Source organism: Trachemys scripta, chromosome 4 (genome assembly GCF_013100865.1).
Source record: "Trachemys scripta elegans isolate TJP31775 chromosome 4, CAS_Tse_1.0, whole genome shotgun sequence".
In the NCBI taxonomy this organism is placed as follows: Eukaryota; Metazoa; Chordata; order Testudines; family Emydidae; genus Trachemys; species Trachemys scripta.
The window spans coordinates 115,303,932-115,329,568 of NC_048301.1; the positions used below are offsets into that span (position 1 = coordinate 115,303,932).

General features: G+C 45.6%; 2 protein-coding genes across 3 annotated transcripts; one reads left to right on the forward strand and one right to left on the reverse strand.

The window, feature by feature from the left end:
• Positions 1-536: 536 nt before the first annotated feature.
• PSMD13 (proteasome 26S subunit, non-ATPase 13) lies at positions 537-12,409 on the reverse strand. The gene is made up of 13 exons (XM_034770505.1): positions 12,188-12,409; positions 10,631-10,709; positions 9,536-9,570; positions 9,398-9,453; positions 8,955-8,998; positions 8,575-8,661; positions 7,274-7,445; positions 6,559-6,638; positions 6,345-6,470; positions 5,526-5,588; positions 3,672-3,752; positions 3,090-3,206; positions 537-1,326 (listed from the first exon to the last, which is right to left on the reverse strand). The coding sequence occupies exons 1-13, from the start codon at positions 12,280-12,282 to the stop codon at positions 1,231-1,233; spliced, it is 1,131 nt and encodes a 376-aa protein (XP_034626396.1). The 5' UTR covers positions 12,283-12,409; the 3' UTR covers positions 537-1,230.
• A 2,116-nt stretch (positions 12,410-14,525) lies between these two features.
• On the forward strand, positions 14,526-25,005 carry SIRT3 (sirtuin 3). Of its 2 annotated transcripts, XM_034770506.1 has the most exons (8): positions 14,526-14,878; positions 15,664-15,844; positions 18,273-18,473; positions 19,283-19,515; positions 19,674-19,774; positions 20,022-20,183; positions 20,829-21,038; positions 22,920-25,005. In XM_034770506.1, the coding sequence occupies exons 1-8, from the start codon at positions 14,803-14,805 to the stop codon at positions 22,938-22,940; spliced, it is 1,185 nt and encodes a 394-aa protein (XP_034626397.1). In that variant the 5' UTR covers positions 14,526-14,802; the 3' UTR covers positions 22,941-25,005. The 2 variants fall into 2 exon arrangements, with proteins under 2 accessions (XP_034626397.1, XP_034626398.1); XM_034770507.1 differs by lacking the exons at positions 14,526-14,878; positions 18,273-18,473; positions 19,674-19,774 and adding an exon at positions 18,153-18,229 and having other exon boundaries at positions 15,715-15,844.
• The last annotated feature ends 632 nt before the right edge of the window (positions 25,006-25,637 follow it).

Sequence of the window (25,637 nt, forward strand, 5' to 3'; positions counted from 1 at the left end):
TCATGGGCCCCTTTACCAGCTTTCTCTCCTGGCTGTATGAAAAATCCACCACCCCCATGAAAGACCCAACCTGGCCAAACTACTAGTAATACTATGGAAAAGTGACTATCATTGAACTGAAAGACTATTTAACTAAACACTGGTATAAGAGCCATGGACAGTGCCAGAATACACAGGCAACTAAACCAAAGCAATGAAGCTTAAACTGTATTAGAAAAACGTTCATTATCTGCAGCCTGGTTCTGTCACCTTTCCTCACAGAAAATTGCTACTCCATGTGAGTATGGGTGACAGAGTCAGAGATGTTGAGAAATGTGTCAGAAACACAGCTCCTAACAAGACAGAACCTTGAATGCTGCTCTTGACAGTCACCAATGTTTCAATTCATTGTTAAAATGTATTGATCTGTAATGAAGACTACACCTGGCATGCTGTGTAATATCTTACGTTATTCAATTAGATTTTAAAGAATATTTCAGTTCACCCCTTAAACAGGACACAACCCAAGAGTTATCACAAAAGCATGTGAACAGAACTGTAGAAGAAGGAAGGCAGAGAAGTTTATTCCAGCAGTACTGCTGCACTACACTTCACAATAAAGTGTTCATGAAAGACAAGAATAAACCCAAAAAGGATATAAAACCAAATGCACTAAATTAATGATTTTATTCCTGGCAAACCCACTGATGGGGTGAACAGCTCCCTTTACTGCCAGCTGTGGGGGTGGGGTGTCTTGGTAATGCTGCCTTTGGACTGTTGGAAGGAGGGGCTACGGGGCAGAAAGTCATTCTCTCTCAAGTCCAATCACCACATCAGCAATGCCTGATAGTGGGAATATGGCATCTCTCTCTAGCACAGTTTAGGACAGATGCACCCATCTACTGGGCTAATGACTCTACCATGTAGCTACCACCAGCACCCTCCAATGCAATAGTTTGACACTAAGACTGATTCAACCACCATTATTGAGCCCTTATCCCCTTGGTGACAGTAGGACAGGAGCTCCTATGGTCAGTGCTAGCAGACCGTTGGCGCACAGGGAATTCCTGACTTAAGCACCAAAGGGTTACACAGTAAAGGCCACTTACTCCTCTGTACAAGCATCAAAAAGTAGTTCTTCCCGACCTCCCCTAGCCCCCCCTTTAATATAATTCTGTACAGAGACAGTGGTCTGAGCACCACCAGTTTCAGCAGCAGCAAGAGTTATTTGCTCAGGCAGTGCAAGGTCTTCTATGTTAGGATATCGTGGGCTTGGTGCTCCACCAGCATTTCCATGCTCCTCACATCTGTGCACCAGAACTCCAGACGGTCCTTCATCCCCTTGATCTGGAAAGCAAATCCATAACAGCTTTAGGAGCCTGGACATAGAAGGGAAAAGTAATTGCACCTCCCCAGGAATGGGCACTAGAGTGAGACTGGGCATGCTGCACACTGAATTCAACTAATTTGGAGCAGAAGATTTCTCACCACATCCACTAAATTGAAAGGTGGAACATGAAAGCAAACATGGCTAATTAGAGGCAGGGCCCCAGGAAAAGCATTACCAAGAGTGAAACCAATTCAACATGAGTAGGGCCCTACCAAATTCACAGCCATGAAAAACGCATCACAGCCTGTGAAATCTGGTCTTGTGTGCTTTTAACCTATAGTATACTATACAGATTTCATGGGGGAGACCAGCGTTTCTCAAACTGGGGGTCCTGACCCAAAAGGGAGTTGCAAGGTTATTTTAGGAAGGTCACGGTACTGCTACCCTTACTTCTGCGCTGCCTTCAGAGCTGGGTGGCCAGAGAACAGCAGCTGTTAGCCGAGGGCCCAGCTCTGAAGGCAGCGCCCCGCCAGCAGCAGCAGAGAAATAAGAGTGGCAATACCATGCCAAGCCACCCTTACTTCTGTGCTGCTGCCTTCAGAGCTGGGTGGCCGGAGAATGGCACCTGCTGGCCGAGGGCTCCGTTCTGCAGGCAGCAGTGCAGAATAGTGACAATACCATGCCATTCTTTCTTCTACACTGCTGCTGGTGGGGGCTCTGCCTTCAGAGCTGGGCTTCCGGCCTGCAGCCACTGCTCTCAAGCTCTGAAGGCAGCGCCACCACCAGCAGCAGCGCAGAAGTAAGGGTAGCAGTTCTGCAACCACCTCACAATTCCTTTTTGGCCAGGATCCCTACAATTACAACACCATGAAATTTCAGATTTAAAAAGCTGAAATAATGAAATTTATGATTTTTAAAATCTTATGACTGTGAAATTGACCAAAATGGACTGTGAATTTGGTAGGGCCCTAAACATGGGACATTAAGATCCCAAACTTGACCTCAAGTGTGGTGAGGATAGGACTATCATATGGTAGGATAGGACTCCAAAATTCTAAGTATGTGGGTTTCTGAGAAAGCTTTTAGAAAATGAGGATAATAAGGGAGGAAATTTTAAGGGAGAATCATTTTAAGTTTTATAAAATGAAGCAGTCCATCAGCTGTGATATTGTCTCATTAGGACAGCAACGTGCATTTCAGTTTCACTCAAAGCAAAGTCATAGGCCCCAAATGATGAGGTACCAACCCTGGGAGACTATTTAGCTCTTAACCTTTCTTCCAAAATCAATTCCTGTTAGATGTAAGGTCTCAGATATAGAGGATGTGCAACATGGCATAGTTATTAACCTGAAATCTTAAGTTTTTGCTTCATTAAATTTAAAATTTGTTACATTAACCCAAGTTTTTGTCAATTTATATGAAGTGTGCATGTGTGATGTGCCTATTGTTTGCATGGCCCTATTCTCAGAATCTTGCAGACACTTATTCCATCCATCATGTTCCCAAGGAAGACTTGCGAGTACAACTGCAAAGGTTAGTTATGGATATCTGGGTTGAAACCAAGGTCTTGTTATTTTGTGAAGGGAGAACTTTTCAAATAATGTTTTCCTCTGGAAGGGGAACCTTTGCTAACTCTCTTCTCCAAACCATTGCAAGAAATGGGCAGAGCCAAGGTCTGAGAACTACAATCTTATTAACAGCTCTCATGTCAGTATTCAGGCCAATCACAGATCGAAAAGAAGGTGAGTTGCCATTGGTTAAGTATTTCAGCTGACATTACCTGCTGTAAATCCAGCACACGCGGTTGGACCCAGGTCATGTGCACTTTCTTATCCACTTCATCAATACTGCCCTTTACTAACCCTACTGAGAGAGCCTTCATCACCAGCAGTTCCACCTGAAGATAGGAAGAAAGGGATTAAGAACTAGTCACTTTTCACAAAGACTTCCCAATTCTTTTAAATTGAGTCATTTTATAATCCAGTCATTAGACTACTGTTCGCCACAGCACAAAACGAAACTGAAAAGTGGCACAAGGCAACTATCTCCACGACAGATCACTCTGACCAAGCTGGGCAGCATTCTATTCAAACATCTGGATCCACAGGAATTAAAACTGTGTGAGCTTGTTCTACTAAGGAATGCGAGGGCTACCTGTGTCTGAGACAGAGGGCAGGAGATGGCAATTCATTCTTCCTCTACAGCCAGAGGATTCTTTGCAGTTAATTCACAAACATTAATGCAGTGAATTTCGCCCCTCGCACTATTTGACAACATATAGAAATGAATCTGTTCCTCGGATACTGTTAGGAACCGCACATTCAAGTTACTTATTGTCATCATTAGCATTAACACAACTCACCTCATTCACGGTGACTTTGGCACTTTTAGCAATCTCTTCAAAAGTGAGCTGTCTGTGATTGGCTGGTCGGGTGAAAGTCATCTAAAGGCAAGCAGAAAATCAGCACTCTTCAGATTTCTTCTCCCAAGATGTACTGAGTCTCCCTAGTACTGTCCTCCAGAAGCCATAGGGTATGTCAACACAGCAATTAAACACCCATGGCTGAACCAGGTCAGCTGACTTTAGCTCCGGAGGCTCAGGCTGCAGGGGTGTAAAATTGCTGTGCAGATGTTCGGCTGGGGTCTGAGCTCTGGGATACTGCAAGGGGGGAGGGACCCAGAGCCCAGACTCCATCCCAAGCCTAAATGTCTACACAGCAATTTTTAGCCCCACAGCCCAAGATAGCTGACCCGGGCCGGCCACAGCCATGCCGCAGGGTCTTTTATTCCAGTGTAGATGTACCTGCAGACTTGAACCTCATCTCTACCTGTGCAAATCAGAGGCAGGCCCTAACAAAGGGCCAACAGCAGCTAGTTCTCCCTCTATTTTTTTAAAAAAAGACTGCTTTATTGAAGATGCTAAAGTAAGCAGCAGTCACTTCCCCACCCCCCATCTACCTCCCCAAACAGTAGGCTCCCTAGGAAACAATCGCTCAAAGACAAAGTAGATTCTAATCCTAAAGATGGATGCACATCATGTTATTGGCATAGCTGCAAGTGCTTAAGGACCAGTAGACCAGTGGTTTTCAAACTTCTTTTCTGGGGACCTAGTTGAAGAAAACTGTTGATGCCTGTGACCCAACGGAGCTAGGGATGAGGGGTTTGGAGTGTGGGAGGGGCTCAGGACTGGGGCAGAGGGTTGGGGTGCGGGGGTGAGGGCGGCGGGGTGGGGCCAGGAATGAGGAGTTCAGGATGTGGGAGGGGGCTCGGGGTTGGGGTGCAGGAGGGAGTCAGGGCTCTGGGCTGGGGCCAGGGATGAGGGGTTTGGGGTTCAGGAAGGGGTTCCGGGTTTGGGAGGGCTCAGGGCTGGGGCAGGAGATTGGAATACGGACTTATCTACGGTGGCTCCCAGTCAGACGGGGTGCAGAGGCAGGCTTACCTCCTGTCCTGGCACCGCGGATTGAGCTGCACCCTGGAAGCAGCCAGCAGCAGCTCTGGCTCCTAGGCAGAGGCGCACAAGCGGCTCCGCGCAGTTCTCGCCCCGCAGGCATGCCCCCCCCCCTTCAGTTCCCATTGGCCCGTTCCCAGCCAATGGGAGTGTGGAGTTGGTGCTTGGGGCGGAGGCGGGGGCCGCGCGCAGTATCGGAAAAGGTAGGCACTAGCCTGCTTTAGCTGGACAGCACCACTGATGGGGCTTTTAACGGATTAGGGTTACCCATACCCATTGGTGATAAGGAAACCAGGCCTTGTACATGGAAGGAATGCCAAGACAAGCATTTCTGTGTCTTAGATGTTAAAGGATTTCCTTGCATGGGGATGGTTTCAACCCTTATCCATTTGAGGCGAGAATTTGGGTGTTCTTTAGGCAGTTATGTTGGGACATAGTTTAAGAACTATCCCTTCAGATGCTGTCTTTGGAAACATAACCTTTTTGGCTCTTGCTGTCTCTTACTAGCATCTCCTGGCACTTTCTTCCAGCAGCATTTGTCTTTGAGCACCATCAATAGGCAAAATCATGTAATGCCACCATTAGTGATTTATATCTAAAGAGCAACTATATAAAATAGCAGTAGACTGAAAGCACCATGCACACAGCTCTCAACTCACAAACGGAATCTACTTGGACACTACAGGGAAGTTAAATCATGGGGACGCCTTCCAGACCCATATAACAGACAATTGGGGTGCCCTATCAGGGTCTCAGCTAGCAGCTTACCTCCATGAGGCACAGCAGCTGGATCTTCTTCAGGAGAAGAGCTTCATTTGCAGCCAGGTCTGGCTGTGAGATAACGAAAACATTAAGCAGCTGTCCATGAATAAAGTTAGTTTTTCTTCTGTTTCTTTCTAAGTTACATCCTGTGCACTAAAAATGAGCCACACAGAGGGTAAATACCCTCTCATCTGTCTTGCTTCTCTGCTAAAAAGCCCTGGATTCAAACCCAATACTGGCTGACCACTCCATATAGTGCTAACAAGGAGATGGTGTACTGTTAAATGCTATCCTCTGCATGATATGCAAAATCATGGTCCTTAACTAAGGGCTGTCTAGATGGACAATAAAGATCTCTGGCAGCTACTGCCGTATTGACAGCTTCCTGCATAATCACTGAAATATTACTATTGACAATCATTACTTTGCAAGTGTTTCGGGAATGTGAGAGGCATTCTCTTTAGTGTTTTCCATAGTACCTTCAAAATGATATTTAAGTGTGTCCCCAGGTAAGTTAGACTGGCACAGCAAGAGCCCCAACAGACCCCATGAAATCTTCCTTGGTTACAGAAGACTTTTTCTTTCATCCTTTATATTTACTTTCATGTATTTATTCTAATCAATCTAGTTATGGTGGGAAGGTGCTGTTAGAAACGTTCTGGTGGAGATTTTACATGGACTGAAGTCAGGAAAACTAAGGTTATGGATTGTATATTATCCTTAACTCTGTCCCTTTGTACTACCACATTATTTTACTATTCTAACTGATGTCTATGCATTTATCAGGGCACCATGAAGTTGCGTTGTGTTTCCCACCTCACTCACCTGCTGACCCCAGGCAGTCTTCAGAGCCTGGAATTTCTCTACATTACCACTATTGAAGGCATAAAGTGTGTCAATCAGCCACTGTCTGTCAGTGTTTCTCAAGGACTCCAGCACAGGGTGCATGAGCTGTGATAAATAAGTCAGGACAGCGTTATTGACCGACTATAACCAATTTCCATCATTCAACAGCTGAGACAACCCAGAGTCTACTTACCAGCTCCCCAAAGTTATAAACTCCTTCTCCTAGGAGTCCTGCCAGCCCCAAGGTAAAGGCTCTCTCCTGCTGCTCTGACACTGCAAGGAAAAATAGTGTGTGTAAAGCGACAGCTTCAACCCTATTGCTCCTTCCTCTTTCAGTATGTGTATATGATCTCTCTCAGATTTTTTGGTCATCACCACCTCCATATTTAGTCAAGACTGCAAACATGGTCAAATCTAATCTTAATCCACGTAAAATGCAATTCCATGCCAATACTGGAGGCTGCAAGAACCAGCGTGTGACAGAAATCCACTCCAGTGCAGCCTGAGGGTCTGAACTACTTGAGGTCAACGACCACCTCAGCGATCTGCTTGCAGCAGAGCCCCTCCCCCCGGTTGGAAATTCAGAGGAATACCATCATTTACCATATCAGCTACGCAAAGGAGATCACAAGATTTGGGAAACGGTCATTTACTCTCCCCTACCTTACTGACAGTCTCCCCACCCCCATACATCTTGGGTACCATAACCCTGAGATGAATGAGCAAGCAGAATTCATCTCTCTGGGTGCACTTTACTAGGATAATGGTGGAGTTATAGAATACAACAATGCTGAGGAAAGCTGACTTCCCTATGTGCCTACAGCTGGACTCCACTGGTGGAATAGGCCAGGACTGAATGAACATGGAAACTGCAGTTCCCTATATCTGGCACAAGGAGGCAGACTTACCTGGCAGATCCTTGACATCAATACAGCCCAGGAACCGCAGTGCATCCTTATAGTAAGAGGCATGATTCCCAATTGTCTGGTAGTACTTGCTGGAAAGGTCGTAGAAACGGCTGTGAACAGATGTCACCCCAGGGAGATTGTTCAGCATCTCCTCAACATCCTCTATGGTCTCCTAAAGAAAGGAGAAAGTCCAACTCTTGACACACAGACATTTTATACACACCTGTACCTTTCACCTCCGCCAGTCACTATTTTAGTTAGTTTTGAAATTTACAGCTTATCACAAATTATATTCACACTTTTAGTACAGAAATCCCATCCAGAGTGAATCAGATGAGAGTGCAGCTGAGAACATTAGTAACAGCATTTGAAACAAAGCAAGACGACGCCCTTTCTCCCCAAAAGTCTCGTTCATATTTACAAACACAGGTCAGTGAGTGCACTTCGTGACCCTTGAAACTTCATATTTCCATTAATACAAGAACATGAACAACTGAAGAATCCCCATTTGGCTCACGTTGGTAAAAATAATATATCAACTTTGCCTAATAATCATAGAAACGTAGGGCTGGAAGGGTCTTTGAGAAGTCAAGTCCAGCCCTCCACGCTAAGACAGGATCAAGTAAACTTAGACCATCCCTGACAACATTTGTACAACCTGTTCTTAAATACTTCCAATGATGGTTTTTCCAAGGGAAGTTGTGGAATCCCCATCTGTAAAAGTGGATTCCCTCTTACCCTAACGCTCCAACCCCCAGTTATAATGTAAGTAAGCTCCCTCCCCCCCCAAAAAGGTCAAACAAGAAGCTAAATACAGATATACAATACTTCTTAGCTCTTTGCCAAACCACATACATGATGCTAAATTCGTAGAACCACCCCAAAGTTGCAGTCTGAGACACAGAAGGGTTAAACTCAAGGGTTTTTCTAGCCCTTCTCAGAGGCAGCTGCTGATTCACACCAGCTGAAGATCTGGCTTCATATGGGTCATTAGTGAGGATAGTCATACACTAGAAGTATATGCCACTAGCATCTCAGTTAAAGGAACAACACTAGAAGTAACAGCCAATGTTATCAGAACTAAGCAAACACTTTCCAGCCTTCCAAATAGAGCTGGATTTCCAGGAGACCTGCCCATGCTGCCTAAGAGAGGTTACAGATGAACTTAAATTCACAAAATTCAACAGACACAGAAAGAGAGGGACTGCCTCTAAAGGATAAGCAAGTGCTGAAATACATGGGCATCCAGATGAATTGAATGCGCTCAAACTGACAAAACCTAAATGGCAACATAATCTCACCTTTGTGACCTGTAGGTCGCCAATGTTTAACTTCAGAGCCCCAATGGCTGTTTTACATAAAATCACAGCCTCATCACTGCTTTTCACCTGCAACCACAAAACAGTTACACATCAGAAAAACAACTGTTCCAGCCACGCAGACAACTACTGACAGTTAAAGCATAACAAGTGCTAATTTAGTTAGGTTGTGTTTCTTGCTGTGTTCCCAAATCCAAATCCATGTTGGCTTGTTCACAGAGAATTGTATGTACTGAAGAATATGCCTTCTCCAATATAGACACAGATGTAAACTTATCTACCCGCACAGACCTACAATAAAAAGCAGCAGCTATTTTATTTAACTGTGCGCCAACAGGAAAAAACTTGGATTTCACAAATACCTTTTCTCGAGTCTTTTCCAGGAAAGTAAGGGCCACATTGGGATCTAACATGGAGCAAGAAGGAAAGCATATTAAGGATCCAAACAGCAGAATATTTGAACCTACCACAAGAAAGTACCTTGATTGGCTCCACAGAACTCAGAGCCAGATTCTCAGCCGGTAAAAGCCATCATACCTCCACTGAAGTAAACGAACTATGCTGAGTCACACCAGCTGAGGATCTGGCTCCATATGCATCAGCCATCTCTCCAGCAAGGTCCCTTTTGCAGCAGTAATTTCACCATTAGTTGTAAAATTCTATGCGTTTATGCTTTTTACTTTCAATATTGTGCAAACCAGTTGCCTCATTTTCACACTGAAGTCTTGGCTGTTGCCATCAGCCAGTTAAACCCTAGGCCTAATAGCCCTAAAAAGTCACCATTAATATTAGAAAAGTTACTCACCTGTCATCTGTCTAACTACATGAAGAATGATTTCTACCAAGGACAAAGGGTTCACCCTGAAATGAACAACATGGCATCAGAACAGTTAAAATTAAGAGTGCACAAGCTACAAACTTATGTACAAGTAGTCAATCTCACCTGTGTTCAAACTCACTGATGAAGTTCTCATAAAGCTGTGGGCGGTAAAAAAAATTGTGACAGCCAGTTAGTGACAGAATATTTCATTATAGTGAAATAGGCAACTTGCCCATCATTAAATATAAACTCCTCCCTCAAAGTAATTTTGTACTCATAGGTGGAGTTATCTAAAATGTACTGACACTAGACTACAGAAGCCAAAAATTGCTCATCTTATGGAGAGCAGTCTCCAGGATCTCCTCCCAACTGTGGAGAGTGATTCACCAGTTAATAGATTCATGAGACAAGACTAGTCTTTACCAAGAGGGGGTTACCTAGGTCTGTTTACCCCTCTCTGTTGTGAGGGGCCTCTACTCCACTAAGTATCCATATAATCAATGGAAGCCTAGCTATTTCAGATTTCTCTATACACCCCACTCTAAACATGTACAGCATATCCATAAGCTCAGGGCTTTCCTCACTGATGTCAATGTCTTTTTGGTGAATCATAATTGGATATAAAAATGCAAAGAAGACGGAAATGAGCAGAAATGAATTACAGGAGTAAGTAGATTTATGCAAGTTCAGATATTTGTGTGCTACATTCTTAAAGATGACAATATGCCTAAGTTGGAAGAGAGGAATAAAATCTGCACTGATACCTGAGTCTGTGAACTCTCAGGGAAACCACTCTGCGCACACACACAGTTAACCGCTTTGTTGCCAAGACTGAAGAAAAGCCTTTTTTTAAAAACATAGGTGAACCAAACTAAGACCTGTGAAGACCTGAAACTCATCTCATTCCATTCCCTACATTACAGCGCCATTATTTTACCTAACCATTTCACGCTTTAGAATGTTTATAAAACATGGCCAAATTATGCCCAAAGTCCAATCCATAAACTTCTAATACTAATAAATAGTATCTATTTGTTGACATTTTTTATAAATATTCAGACCCTTCCAAATAGATGGGGTGCAGTTAGGAAGTTTTAAAGCATATTTTCCGATCCCACAATGTTTTGGCAGGCCTTTGCACACCTATTTTATATCAGCCCAAGAATGCTCACACTGTCATCTTTCCACTGACACTTGCTTAAGAATCAACCTATTCACCTTGATGAGGCCATCTCCTTTAGCAAAGCAGGGGTCCTGCACAAAGTCCAACACCTGCAGAGTCAGCTGGTGCCAGAGTCTGAAAAAACAAGAACAAAGAGGCCCCTGGCATCAGCAAGCATCAGTACAATAAGCAAAACTATCAGACAGACACCTACTGAAATACAGAGGAAAACATCATAAAGCTAATTTCAATTAATCCATAAGGACCAATATAAAGGATCATTTATGACTCAATTCAGCACTAGCTCTGAAAAAGTTAAAGACCTCAGCTGGCCAGGACCATCAGCCTGGTGCTTATAACTATTCTAGACCAGACTTCAATTAAAAAATATTGTGTTCAACTTTTTCCACATGTATAGTTCAGAGGAATAGTAAAAACTGAGTGCAGCTTTCTGCAAAAGATCTCAAAGCACATAAAAAGTATGAATCAACCCTCAAAACATCCTCCAAGGGAAAATACTACTTTCCTCATCTTACACATGAAGAAACAGGCAGCAAGAAATCACAGGGAACCACCAATTTCTAGCCTATTTCAAAACCCTGTCAATTATTTTTAAAAAGTTGAAGTATAGTTTCATGTTCTACATGCATTCCTCAATCCGTGACAATTTTTGTAGTTTCAACAACCATATTTTCCTATATTTTAAAATTGGGTTTCTCTCTGTTGTTGCTATGAGCAAGACCGACAAACAGGTGAAAATCACTAACGGAGAAACAATTAAACTGACTGAGTATAAAGTGCGGTCAAACAAAATAAAACTGAAAAAGCATTTCAAATTTGCTATAATTATCCTAGGCGTTTTTTGTAGCTACTATAGGTAAAAGATATCAGATAAGTGTGGTTTTTAAGTTAAAGGTGTCTCTTCAATATGACATCAACTGAAGAGTACTGGATGGCATTACTGCGAGGGGGATTGCATTTCTTGAGGACCATCATTTCCTGTAACCCAGCAGTTCTCAAACTTCATTGCACCCTGACCTCCTTCTGACAACAAAAATTACCAGGAGGGGGAACTGGAGCCCGAGCCTGCACATAGCCCGAACACCCCGTGCTGGGGGGGTGGCAAAGCCCAAAGGCTTCGGCCTTGGCCCTGGGCCCCAGCAAGTCTAGCACCAGCCCAGGCGACCCCATTAAAATAGGGTCACGACCCACTTTTGGATCCCAAGCCACAGTTGGGAACCCCTGCAGTGTAACCCATTTACAGTGGAGATGTCAGAGCAAAGGGGCGCTTCTGACGCTGCACTGAACCCCCAGGTAAGTGCACCGGGGGTGGGAGGGCGGTCTGCACAGAGGTGCAGGATTTGCTCCCCTGGAGGGGGGGGGGTCTCCTGGCGGAGGAGGGCAGAGCCCCAACACCAGCTCGTAGAGCAGCCCTCAAGCAAAGCGCTCGAGCCTCTCAGCACTGGGGCAGAGCGCAACCCCCGCTCCCAGCGGCCGCCAGGCCCCAGCTCGCCCGGCCCCAGCTAGCAGCCCCCGGCCTCCCCGCAGTCCTCTCCCCCGTGCGGGGCTCCCCGCCCCACTTCCCTTGGTCCCGGCCCCCCCGGCCCGCTCACTTCTTGGTGTAGAGCTCCTCCAGGCGGTGCCACACGGCGGCCTGGCCCGGCCCGGAGCTCTGGCTCTGCTGCAGGAAGCCCGGCACGTCCTTCATGATGGCGGGCGGGGAAGGGGGTGAAAGCGGGGCGGGGGGAGCGAGACGAGAGAACCCCAAGGTGCAGGAGGCCAGGCCAGGCCACCCCGCTGCTACCGCCGGAAATGCACACTCACTTCCGGAACGAACCCCCGTCGCGTGCGCGCGCGGCATGACGGGTACCGTATGGCCTCGCGTAGTGCAGCCCCGAAACCCCGCCCTGATCAGGGAGGAGCCGCTGCCCGTCCTGGGACCGCTGGCCTGGTGCGGGCGCAGGGGTGCTCGCTGGTAGCCACGGCAACGGGCGCGGCCTAGGCCTAGGCCCTGCAGCGCGGAGCAGTGATGGGAGCTGCTTGTAGCGGCTCTGACCCCCACAGCTCCAGGAAACGTGCCACGGGATCCAGGGGACACGAGCAGCCCATGCCCACGGGGCGGGTGTTTCCATCTCCAGCAGCAGCCCATCTCCCTCCCAGCACCATCACAGCCGCTCCTCCACGTGCTGCCATGGCATGGCCAAAGGGCCTTGCGCCAAGCGCCACTGGCCAACACTAACTCGTGGCCCGTCCTTCCAGTGTGTTGCATCGAAGTGCCATGGCGTGGGGATGCCGTGTTTCAGCGCCACGACATTTCGGAGATCTCTAGACCAGTTGGGACCATGTCACGAACACGGCTTTGGGGCTCTCGGGACTCCCTCCTCCTCCTGCTAAACACGCATTACTGCATTCAACAGTGAAGTAATCCTACCCTCCTTCCCCCAAAAGTGTAACCGTAGCAATTTGGAGTCACCACTGATTCTGTTTCGGGTAGCAATGTTTCTCAAAAGCCCCTGAAGGACGGTGCACCCACCAGTGCATACAGTGTGTGGGGGGGTCACAAGGGGTCACAGACCTGCCCCCCTAAAAAAATTAAGCTGAGCTGCTGAGGGTGGCCCTTTATGCACCATCTTACCAAAGCTGCTGCTTCGAGATAATGATAGAGCCACACTTTTTTCAGACCACTTTAAGCACTTCAGTAAAGTACCCCATTCTCATCTATCCCTGCCCAGTGGGCACCCTGCTCTGAAGGCCAACCACTACCATGGAGATAATTGAAAGTCATACTAAAATAAACAAATTATAGGGTTTTTACTTGAAAATCCACATTTCCCCAACTTTGGGGGAGGTGACTTCAGAGAAACAGTTGATTTGGCCTCCATCCCTTCCTTTGCTAAAAAGCAGGAAATCCTAGTGCATTTATTAACAATTCGATGGATGGAGGGGAGAGTATAGTAATGGCAGCAGTGGACAAATACAAAGATGTTTGAAAGGGCAGCAAATACTGTTGTATGACAGAATTAAAATAGAGTAAGAGCTAAATAAATTTTTTAAATGGCATAAAATCAGTAAAATGAGGTTCAGCAATTTCACATAGGAGAGAGACTCAAATACACAGGTTTACAGTGGGAAAATAATGGCTCAGCAGGAGAGTTGCAGGTGGGGATCTCTAATTTCGGTAGAAGATAAAATGGATAGGAACCAATGCAAGGGGAGCTATTGGGGCACTGATAAACGGATCAATAGGCTGCGTAATTTCAGGCCTAAATTAGGAATGGTGACAGTGATACCTGAATGATAGGAACAGTGCCCAATGCTACAGTATGAGGGCACTGAATTGCTGGAGCTGTCACCGTTTAGATAACATCAAGGTTCAGAGCACGCATGGTCATGAAAGATCCATGGTACATTTTGAAAGATTTGGTGTTAATTACAATGTCCTGGACACTTTCCCATCCAGGATATCGCCTCTTGCAGGACCTATATTCGGGATTTCCAACTGGACATGTTTGAAAATCATAAGCTGGGCCCCCAAAATCATGAGATTGAAAACAAACCATTTTGGTTTCTTTTTAGTTGCCTTTTGCTTTTGGGGCTTTTACGGTGCTCTCAGGTCAGATGTTCAAGCCTTTCTCCACTACCATGAGGGCTAGAAATGTATTTTTAAAAAAAGTTGAATTTTCACCTCATCACTTGTCTCCAGCAGCTGGGACTGCTCAAATATCCCGAGACTTGCAATAAAATCATAGTCATTCCTTGACCTAAAGACACTGTTGTATAGTGTAGCTAGAGATGAAGGCTGCTGTGCTCTACTCCATTACAGTGGTTAGGTGTACGATCCCACTATACACAGTTTGTGTATCAGTGACAGCAACTATAAAAATACAAGCTACGGTTATTCTAATGTGAACTGCTGTGGGCTCTTCTATTATGGACATTGTGGTAAACCCTTTCAGCTGTTCTGCCTGGCTCAGGATCACCTTAAGCAAACAGGCCGGTGCTTTGCCCTGTGCCCTAGATCCCCCTTCTCCAGCCTCTAGGTCACTAGTGCAGCGAGTCCCAGGGGGATGCAGGAGATAGTGGCCGCCCCGTGCCATGCTCCCTGCAACTAGACAGTCACTTAGTCGTCGGGGTGTGGGGAAAAGCAGGGAAGCAGCCACAGCACCTCACTCGTTCTCATCCACATCGCACAAGACTCCACTTTCTGCTACAGGGCAAGGGCAGGGGAATGAGCCTGGGGTTACGGTTCAGAGTCGCGGCTGTTAGAAATGTGTTTCCTGCTGCGAGTCTTCAGGGATTCACGGGTAAGCAGCATATTCGGGCTCGGGGGGGAGTGTGAAAATGATCAGAGGGAAGGGGGCAGGCGGATTTGGGAAGACTTCAGATGAGAGGGAGGGGAACGGCAGGGTAAGTTGGCTGGGGCCTGGGGGAGAGTGGAGTGGCTTGGGCAGCAGAGTACAGAGGGGACTGGGGAGAGCAAAGTACAGTAAATGAGTTTGTAGCATGTAGGGAGGGGAGCTTGCTGGCAGTGGCATACTGTGTAAGGCAGAGTGTATGTTACATCTGTAGCCATACCTGGCTGGTCTCAGGCTTTTCACCTGAGACTCTGGCTTTTCAGGGGTTTCTCAGTGATAGAACCAGGCGCTGAGTTTGCATGGCATGGGCTACCGGCTTTGCTTGTACCAAGTGTGCCATTAGGAAGCTCTGTGGATTTGGAGGTGCCCTCTTTTAGAGGAGATGTAAGAGTGATAGAGAGACAAGGGGCGGGAGGTACTTTTACTGGACCAACTTCTGTTGGAGAAAGAGACTAACTTTTGTGCCACATTGAGCTTGTCTTCAGGTCTCTTTCACCAACAGAAGTTGGTATCACCTCACTCACCATGTCTCTCTAATATCCTGAAACCAACATGGCTACAGCTATACTGCATGTAAGAGGGATGTCACTTGTAATGCCATAATTCCTGGTAAATGCACGGAGCTGACTGTTCTTTCCATAACTCTGGGTAGATTCCTTTAAACCGGTCACCCCTGGCCTTGCCTTTCTAAGGGACCGTTGTCAGCTGGTCCAGGTTGTTATGTTTTGTTTCAGCCTGGCGGAATCTCTGGATATGCAGTCAGAGAAATCATTCCAGGAGGCCTGTTGGCTCCATGGGGGGCAGAAATCTTCCCTTAGCTTCCTTGGGATCTGGTTTTATCCCCACAAGTGGAACTTCCCTGCAGAGGGAGCCTCTGGAATGCCATGGAGAGATGGCAATTGCCTGTGGAGCAAGGTAGGGCTGTTTTCTCATTTTGTGCTGTTCCCTGTCACTCTCGAACACAATCCTGATAATTCTCCACAAACCAGGGCTCTGTTATCTTATGGACTCATCAGACTCTCTCACTGTCTCAGAAATACTCACCCCCAGGAAGGAGAAGATGAGGCTGTTATAATTAAATTCACCAGATACTGTAAAGAATGCTGAGAGCTTGGAGCTAAGAACAGTGTTTACCATCTAAATGCATGGCTCTCTGTCTCTGTGAGCCACACTGGTGCAGTATCTGCTGCCATGGGAACTCTTTGTGAGTGGATCAAACAGCAGAGAGGCTTTGAAGAGAAATATTGGCCACTGCTAGAGATGGGACATCTAGTCTTATGCTGCAAAGCCCATGCTCTTGTGAAGACAATGTTCAACCCATGGAGGCCACATTCAGTGATTCTGTGCCCTAATAATCACCACCACCAGGAGTCACCAGGAACCTCTGGGCTCTGCTCTCATGTCTGGATTTTGCCCTGATCAGAGTCAGTGCCCTGTGTGATGGGTTGGGTCACAGAAACCCTCTTGGGACTGCCACCTGAGGTGCTGAGACCATCTCTGAGCCCGTTTTCCCTGCCAGCTTGGGACTTCAGTACCCTGTCTTGTTGAGCCAGACACGCTAGCTTGCTGCAAACACAGACCCAGGTCTGAACCACGTCCCCCAAAAGCTGCAGACTCAACTGAAAACAGCTTAAAAAGTGCTCCTGTCTCTAGCACCCAGACATCCAGTTCCCAATGGGACCCAAACCCCAAATAAATCCGTTTTACTCTGTATAAAGCTTATACAGGGTAAACTCATAAATTGTCCGCCCTCTATAACACTGATAGAGAGATATGCACAGCTGTTTGCTCCCCCAGGTATTAGTCACTAACTCTGGGTTCAGTAATAAGCAAAAGTGATTTTATTAAGTACAAAAAGTAGGATTTAAGTGGTTCCAAGTAATAACAGACAGAACAAAGTAAGTTATCAAGCAAAATAACATGCAAGGCTAAGCCTAATACATTTAAGAAACTGTTTACAGATGAAATCTCACCCTCAGAGATGTTCCAATAAGCTTTTTTCACAGACTGGACTCCTTCCTAGTCTGGGCCCAGTCCTTTCCCTTGGTACAGTCCTTGTTCCAGCTCAGGTGGTAGCTAGGGGATTTTTTATGACTGCAGCCCCTTTTATAGCTTTGGCACAAGGCGGTAATCTTTTGTCTCTCTGGCTCCTCACCCCTCCTTCTAAATGGAAAAGCACCAGGTTTAAGATGGATTCCAGTACCAGGTGACATGGTCACCTGTCCTGTGAGACCCCCAAGCCTTCATTCTTCCCGACCTGACTCATAGGAAGGCTTGCAAGTAAACAGAGCCATCCACAGTCAATTGTCCTGGTTAATGGGAGCCATCAAGATTCCAAACCACCATTAATGGCCCACACTTTGCATAATTACAATAGGACCCCAGAGTTATATTTCATATTTCTAGTTTCAGATACAAGAATGTTTCATTCATACAAATAGGATGAACACTCAGTAGATTATAAGGTTTGTAATGATACCTTACAAGAGACCTTTTGCATGAAGCATATTCCAGTTACATTAAATTTACACTCATTAGCATATTTTCATAAAATCATATGGAGTGCAACATCACACCCTGGATGAGCAAACATTGCTTAGGTTGTTTGGGGCAATATTCTTCTCATGTGATGGATTGTAGATTCTCATTTCCTCTTCTGCACTTAAGGCTGAGCAGTGATTCAATTAGGTGTCTGCCATCTGCACAGGGACTCTACTAAGGGGGGGAATCCTGGATGGGATTCAGGAAGAGCTGAGGTTTCTTCAGTCCTTAAACTGGGCAGCCCTGTCAGAGTAGCATAGAAACACAATCCTAAGTGCTTTCTGGTTGCCAACCAGGATGCAAAAGGGGCTCCCGTGCGCATTAGCCATGGGGAATCGTATACTAATTTGGAGATTAAAAGCTCCCTTAACCCCAGTGCCTTGTCCATAATCCACCCAAATACACACATGGTGGTCCTGTGATGCTTACTGTCTTATTTAGATTGAAAACATCTTTGGGGTAGAGACTGACGTTTTGTTCTGCGTTTGTACAACACCTAGCACAGTGGGGTCATGGTCCAAGCCTGGGTGCTAGCACAATAAAACAATAGATAATAAATGTCTGTTAAGTGCTTTGATATCCTCATATGAAAGGGGCTGTAAGTGCAAAGGAATATATTGTGCTCCTGGGGGCTTCATACTAACTGCTACTATGTTTTCTCCCCTGAATTACCAAACAATAGCACATGAACCTACAATTGAAAGATCAGTTCCTGGCTTCCTAGGAAACACTTGGGATGTTTTTCTCCATCTGAGCAGCGTAAGTCCTTTTGTTACCTGCTGCGTTTCCTTTCTGCTCCTAGAAGGATCCAGGGGGCCAGACTGGTCTCCTTATCCACTGCTGCCATGGGCATCTTTGGGATTGGCCGAGGAGGAGATGGCAGTGGAAACCGGAAGCTCACCCTGCAGGACGTGGCAGAATTAATTCAGAAGAAGGAGTGTCACCGGATGGTAGTGATGGCTGGAGCTGGGATCAGTACACCCAGCGGCATCCCAGATTTTAGGTAACACCTCATCACTCTCACAGATGCTTATTGGAGCCAAGCCAGAGCTGGAATTGATGATATTCCAAACCTAGGTAATACCAGGGGTCTGCCACTTACCATTCCTCTCCCTCTCACTAGTACTGGGGGTACTGATCCCAGCTCCAGCCATCACCACCACCTTCTCATTAGTGCTAGTTCGTGGCATGCCAGCAGCATACCAGACTTCATTAAAAAAATCACCGTGTCTGCTGCTTCTCCTTCCCTGGCATGCTTGGACAATGCCACAGTTAAGATGAATGCTCCCTTCAGCAGCTCAGACTCCATATGACACCTTGATCCAGATCCTCAGGCCCAGTTGTGTTGTGCTTATTGCTTGATTTTGCCTCTGCACTTCCCCAGTTCTGGGGCTGTCCAGGAGCCAGTCTGGCCATGGCATAAACTAGAGTTGAAACAGGGGCCACTCTGTCAGCCCAGGATCACTGGAGCACAGTGCACTTGCTGTGGCCCTTCCCATCCTCAGCAAATCCTGAACATGCCTCATACATCAGGGGATCTGGAGTTGGGTGGTGTAGAGCCAGCAATGCCAGTTTGACATCACCTGAGGGGGTTCCTCTTACATGCAAGGGAAATCCTCAGCTGCCCACTTAAGGCTCCTTTGCCCTGCCTCAGCTGCAGAAAGCAAGCAGATAGGGCTCAAGAATTTGGTCATTCTCTCCCTGAGAGAGTGTCATGTCACGCTCTAGGGGTAGGTGTCTTTAGAAACATCTGTGCTGGGTTTGTTTTCCTGTGGCATTCTGACTGATAGGCTCCCTTTGTCCCCTCTGCAGGTCTCCTGGGAGTGGCCTATACAGTAACCTTCAGCAGTACAACATTCCCTATCCAGAAGCCATCTTTGAAATTGGCTACTTCTTCCACAATCCTAAGCCCTTTTTCACTTTGGCCAAGGAGTTGTACCCTGGCAATTACAGGCCCAACTACTCCCATTACTTCTTGCGACTCCTGCATGACAAGGGGCTCCTTCTGCGTCTGTACACCCAGAACATTGATGGGCTGGAAAGAGGTGAGTGTCGCCTTCCTGGCTTTCCTTGATGGACTGCAGGGAAAAGACAAGATGGGGTGGAATACGAGAGTGGGGCTGTTGAAACATCAGATGAATTTGGGGCCAGTAGGTTCAATTTCCTTGTACTGAGTTGATCGTCTCTTCATCTTGTGTTCAAGTTGCTGGGATCCCTCTTGATAAGTTGGTGGAGGCTCATGGCACCTTCGCCACTGCCACATGTACCGCCTGTCGGAGATCCTACCTGGGTGAGGACTTCAGGGTGAGTGGCAGTTGCGGGGGCATCAACACAGAGACGACAGAAGCAAATTCAAAGGGAGCCTGCAAGCCAGTTACCTTGTCCTCATGGCCAAGAGACTAGGTTCCTGTTCCAGGGCAAATTTTGTTTTGTTGTGATGTGATATGATGGCAAACCCATGTGTGCTTGTGGGATGGATGTAAGATGTAATGGTGGAATTGCTATGCTGCCTGGTAAAGCATGTGGCTGCTGATGGGTTTTCTTGTTTCAGGGAGATGTGATGGCAGACAAAATCCCCCACTGCCCAGTCTGCACTGGACTCATCAAACCTGACATTGTGTTCTTTGGAGAGGAGCTCCCACACCGGTTCTTCCTGCACGTGACAGATTTCCCCATGGCAGATGTGCTCTTTATCATTGGAACCTCCCTTGAGGTCTGTGACATAGATCATAAGAGGGCTACGGGGATTCAGCACTTTGGGACTCAGGCAAATAGTGCGAAATTGAACAAGGCGTTAGGGGAAATGGGGGCGGGGCGGAATTCAGGGATCAGGAAAACGAAGAGAGGAATTTGAGGACATAGGGTGAGAAGCTGAGTATTCGGACTCTGTGGGGGGGTATATGGAAACAGAAGGCAGCTAGACAAGGTCCATGGAGCTCAGGATAAGGATGTGGGGTTGGATCTCTGGGGATGGAAGAGATGAGTTTTCTGAATACTTGAGGAGGTAACAGTAATAACTGGGGTGGACTCTGCTGGAGAGATGCCCCCTGCCAATTCAGTGATGTGCCAGCAGGGGGTACAGTAGATAATAGCTTTTGTCTGGGATATTCCTCTCAGCCAGTTTGCCCAGGTTATGAGATGCAGCGTAAACTTTGTTATTAAAAGAGGGGCTGTGTAATACGGAAGAGTCAAGCTGTGAGATTTGGGGCCCTCTGAGACCCTGCATTTTGAGTCCCTGAGGTTCAGTTTGTGGAGTGCAGTGAATTCATTTTGTGTGGGCTTTGTACTCCCCTACTAATCTCCACTCCTGGGATGAAGCTCTCTGTTTCTTTGCTCCTTGTGGGGGGATTTTTTTTAGGTGCAGCCCTTTGCCAGTCTGGCAGATGCAGTCCGCAGCTCTATTCCTCGTGTACTGATCAATCGAGACCTGGTGGGACCATTTGCGTACCAGCCACAGTACAATGATGTGGCCCTGCTGGGAGACGTGATCAGTGGGGTGGAGAAATTTGTGGAGCTGATGGACTGGAAGGAGGAGATGCAGGAGCTAATCCGGAGGGAAACAGAAAAGGTATGAAAGGCTCATGAAGGCCTCCCTCAACCTCGTTATTCTTTGTTTTAAAAAATATTCCAGTGCCAACAGGTAATAGGAATTGTGGGGACCAGAAAGTCACATAGAAGCCATATTCACGTCTACAGTCTATTCCTCGAGGGAGGAAGGGAGAGCAAATTCCAAAGGATAAAAGAAGCCACTAGGGTATTTAACAACGAATGCAGAGAGTTTATATCGGGAGACAAGAAAGTAGCCAGGGTTGTTAAATACATTTTCAGCCAACATCAGACTTGTCTCAACCAAGAAAAGAGAAGACCAAGACTGTGGAGTATAGTTCCCTAATGATGGAATGGTTTAACAGTATTTAACTGAATATCAGGGTGATCCTGATCTAGAATGATGTGGATATTTAAAAAGTACAAGCTGTTTTAAGGGAAGTCTGTTCTGTTTATTTACTGATGCATGTCCAGATAGACTTTTCAACCCCTAAAGAAGTGAAGAGGGTTATGGAGACTTGCCTAAGCCAGAGATCAGTTTACCAGAGACAACAGCTGTGCAGTTAAGAAGCATACAAAAAACAAAGGGTTAGGGTTAGATGCATTTAAAAGACAAATCATCACAAGCCTGATCCAAAGCCTATTGAAATCAATGCAAAGACTCCCATTGACCTCAACAGACTTTTGTTCAGACCCCAAGTCCAGGATAACATGCACTCCAGGGTGCAGACTGCAAAAGTTCCATAGAAATTCTGAAGGACTGGAAAGTTACCAGTATCACTCCCCATGCCAAGAGAAATACCCCTGCTGTGTGCCAAACTAATCTGCACACATTATAAACACAAAAATGTGGTGGCTTTTTTCCTCCTCTCAGTTTTCAGAGCAGAGACTGTCGGGAAGTCTCAGTATTAAACTTCGTTCATTTTAGAATATTCACGGTAGGTCAGATCCTCAGCTGGTGTGAACTGACATCGCTCTCTTGATTTCAATGGAGAGTCAGTAGAGCTAAGCTGCTTTGTGCCAGCAGAGGATCTGGCTCTGTAATTGTATTGATTCCTTCTGAAGTGTTACCATAAATAAAATTAACCTATAATTGCCAAAATAAATAACGTATTCTCTTTGCTTTTTCATGGGTTTGTTCTCTTATTTGCTGATTTATAGAATCATTTCATTCGCAATGACTCTCCCATTCATTTGTATGAAGTAATGAGGTTGTGCAGTCATCCCTGTTACTAACAGGAGTAAAAGCATTTGTCTAGTCTGATAGTAATGAAATGCTAAGCGCCTAATCCTGCAAACCCTCAGTCCTCTGAGAAGTCCCATTGACACAGGTGGTCCTTTGAGATCTTCAGAAGAGATTATAAAAGAGCAAGCTATTAATTATTTTATTTTACACTAACATTAATTAGGGACCATTAATAGTTGTATTTTATTTTAGTCTAGTGGAGCATTTAACTCCATGGATCAAACTCTGCTGGTATAAACGGGTGCAGCTCCATTGGTGTCAGTACAGTTTTGCCCATTTGCACCAGAAGAGAATTTGGCTCTGTATTTTTAAACAAAGTGCTGTGAGAGGGATGATGTAGTATGGAGATCCCAGACCCCATTTTAACATTGCTGTTTCATTTTTCACTATCAGATTATGGGTCATCTACAGAAAGGATGATTAGTCATTTGTCAGAGGGTTTTTCATGGTAAGCCATTTGAGGGTAACACGAGAGCGCACAGCCCTTCATGTCATGGTTGTGCTGCTGTAACTCAATGAAGCAAATCCAGTTAATTGTGGCATGCACGCTCTTTCTCATCACCCTGGGCTTTTGGCCTGAGTGTCACTAGCTGAGCTGAGGAACACTGGAACACGTGAATCACGTTGACGAGCCATGAACATTCTTTCTATTTTTAGCTGGATGCAAAAGACAACTAGGACAGCTGCTCTCCTGCTGCTGGGAAATGATGTTCACCTTGAAAAGGGGTAGATGTCATCCCCAGCGAGCTGTGACAAGGTTACAGAAGAGAGCTGGGGAAAATGCTCTCCAGCTTTGCAGTGGCTACTGAGGACCCCTTTGGCTGTATCCGAGTGCCCTGCCGCAGTACAGAAAAGATCATCACACAAGACTCTTAGGAAGTGAAGACCGAATGGCAGGCTGTGGACTGGCTATTGCAGGAGATTTTCCCAATCTGACACCTCAGCCGGGCACATGTGCCCACTGAACGCTGTGACCTCTACCTTTTCCTGTCTTCCATTCTCCCAGATCACACATTTGGAGAGACTTTGCCTCTCCTTTTCTGTCACATAGATCCTTTAACAGCTGTATAAACTATCATCCAACTTTGTGATGTTCACTATTAGACTGAGCCAGAGTTTCATTTCCCTCCCACCAGGCATACTGGACTCCCACCAGAAATTCAGGATCAAATTTTAATAAGTTTCTTGTGAGTCTGGGTGTCCCAAGTTTTGGGTGCCCAACCTGAAATACCCTGGAGCGGACTGTCAGAGGGCGAGAGCTCAGAATATCCTGAAAATCAGGCCTATTTATAGTACTTCAAGTTGGGCACCGAAAGTCACTAGTCCGCTTTTGAAAATGTTAGTTGATCTGTCTCATTCTAATGCTGCTGGGATAAGTACCCAGCTCCATCAGACAGGTTCATAGAAAGTTTCTGGTTCCCTGAACCAGCTCTTCCAAAGAGCAGGTTTCGAATGCAAGCAGGGTTTTTTCAATTATTTATTTGTTGCAAATTTGTCATGTTTATTATATGGGTGAAATTGCTGCTAATCAGGAACTGAAAGGTGTCAATGTGTCTAGAGATGATGCCTGGAAACCTCACTCCTGCTGAGCAAACAACCCTATGGGCCAATTTAAGCTGCTGTCTGAATGGAACGTGGTTTGATATCTGCACAGCAATAATAATTATTAATACTAGTAAGCTTTAATGCCTTTGCGGATGTCTACACATGGTATTTCACTGTCTGTTTCACACATTTCCCAGGGTCAATGCTTTGATTGCACTTCCCCCAATTTGGTTCATGCCCTTTGTTATCCTTCATTTCTCTTAATTATTCACTTAGCAACTATTCACCCTTTAAATGCTGGCTCAGTTCCTGGCACAGATTTACAACTCACAGAATGCTCCAATCAAGGGTTTATTGTCTATTCACTGAGCCTTATAGGGAGGGAATGTTTGCCAGGACACCAGGGTTATTTCCTCCTCTTCTCAAAAGGTGCCATGGGATATTTAATTTGCCCATCACCAATGGGCAAAAGGGATCCATGTTTAATGTCTCATCAGAGAGCACTACTAACAGTGAGAGGCCCCTTCCCCCTCACACTAGCGAGCTATCATTGCACCTGAGCCCAAGTCCCAGCATAGGATTTGAAATCACACCCTTCTGGCCTAGAGGCGAATGCAGCAATAATTAGCTCGTCTATTACAATGATTTTTCTGGATGTGACCTTTGACCAATACTACGTCTAAAGAAGCACAACAGAGGAGATGCAAAACACCTTGCTCAATGTGGTTATGGTTAATATTTTGAAATGCACAAAAGTCAAGTAATTTGAATGTTAAGGCTTCCATAGCTACTGTAACTCTGCGTCTTTGTACATTTCTCTCCCTTTATATTGTGTTAACTTTTACGCCTTAATATGTATGTGGCTAATTGACGGTTGCGGTATGAAACCTACCTTTGGATTATCTGTCTTCTATGCATTTAGAAACTTCAGGCCAAATCCTCAGCTGGCATAACTCAACAGCACTCCATTGACTTCAATGGATGTATGCGGATTTACACTAGCTGAGGATCTGGCCCTGTCATTCCTACCACTGTAGTAACAGAGTTTTTTGCCCTTGCACTTCTTTTAAATGAGGTCTGTGATTGAGCTCACAGTCAAATGAACAGACTTGTTTATCTGAATGTGTGATTCAAATATATTTGAATGTTCTTACATGGCTGTGGGTTCAGCCATTGAAATAAATGTCATTTGAATTGATAGCCTAAATAAAAGCAGAAGTGTTTCTTTCACTTTGCAGCGCATCAGACACTTAGCCTAGCTGGAGTTCTGCCCATTTGTACGCAGTTAACATTTTACTACAAAACAGCATATGTTGCTTCTCAACCGTATTTCGTTATACACGTCAAAGGTGCTTTTCTTGACTTGAGCCTCAACTCTGCAAAACCTTATACACAAGATTTACACATATAGGCAGCCCTATTAAAGTCAGTGGGACTACTCATATGTTTAATGTTGAGCACATGTGTGGAGCTTTTGTAGGATCAGTGCCTAAGTCCATTACAAGATTGAGTTTTAAACATGGCCTATTTCTGAGGAATTTGAAAACAAGGAAATGGGCGAGAGGTGAGTAAAATACACCATGTTTTTCTTTAATTCCTTGAGCGGGCAAGGTTTCTGCCAGATCTAACATTTTGAAAAAGATCAGAGGTTTGCACTGAAAGTTTACTATTATTTTTTCCTGACTTCTATCTTAGAAAAATAAATACAATAAAATGGCTTGGCCCAGAATCTCCACACTTGATTGCTCCTGTTCTCCTCAGGGAACCTGCTGTCTATTAGTGAAGATTAGTGGATTAATTTTTGAGTTATTCAATTTTTTTTCTCCTTTT

What these genes read in the sequence shown, in the direction of transcription:
- PSMD13 (XM_034770505.1), bottom strand. Translation starts at nt 12,282, where the DNA reads ATGAAGGACGTGCCGGGCTTCCTGCAGCAGAGCCAGAGCTCCGGGCCG. An exon ending in AAGGAGATGGCCTCATCAAG is followed by an intron (nt 9,571 to 10,630) that starts GTGAATAGGTTG and finishes TACCGCCCACAG; the next exon opens with CTTTATGAGAACTTCATCAG. An exon ending in TGTAGTTAGACAGATGACAG is followed by an intron (nt 8,999 to 9,397) that starts GTGAGTAACTTT and finishes GCTCCATGTTAG; the next exon opens with ATCCCAATGTGGCCCTTACT.
- SIRT3 (XM_034770506.1), top strand. Translation starts at nt 14,803, where the DNA reads ATGAGCCTGGGGTTACGGTTCAGAGTCGCGGCTGTTAGAAATGTGTTT. An exon ending in AGCGGCATCCCAGATTTTAG is followed by an intron (nt 18,474 to 19,282) that starts GTAACACCTCAT and finishes TCCCCTCTGCAG; the next exon opens with GTCTCCTGGGAGTGGCCTAT. An exon ending in TCATTGGAACCTCCCTTGAG is followed by an intron (nt 20,184 to 20,828) that starts GTCTGTGACATA and finishes GATTTTTTTTAG; the next exon opens with GTGCAGCCCTTTGCCAGTCT.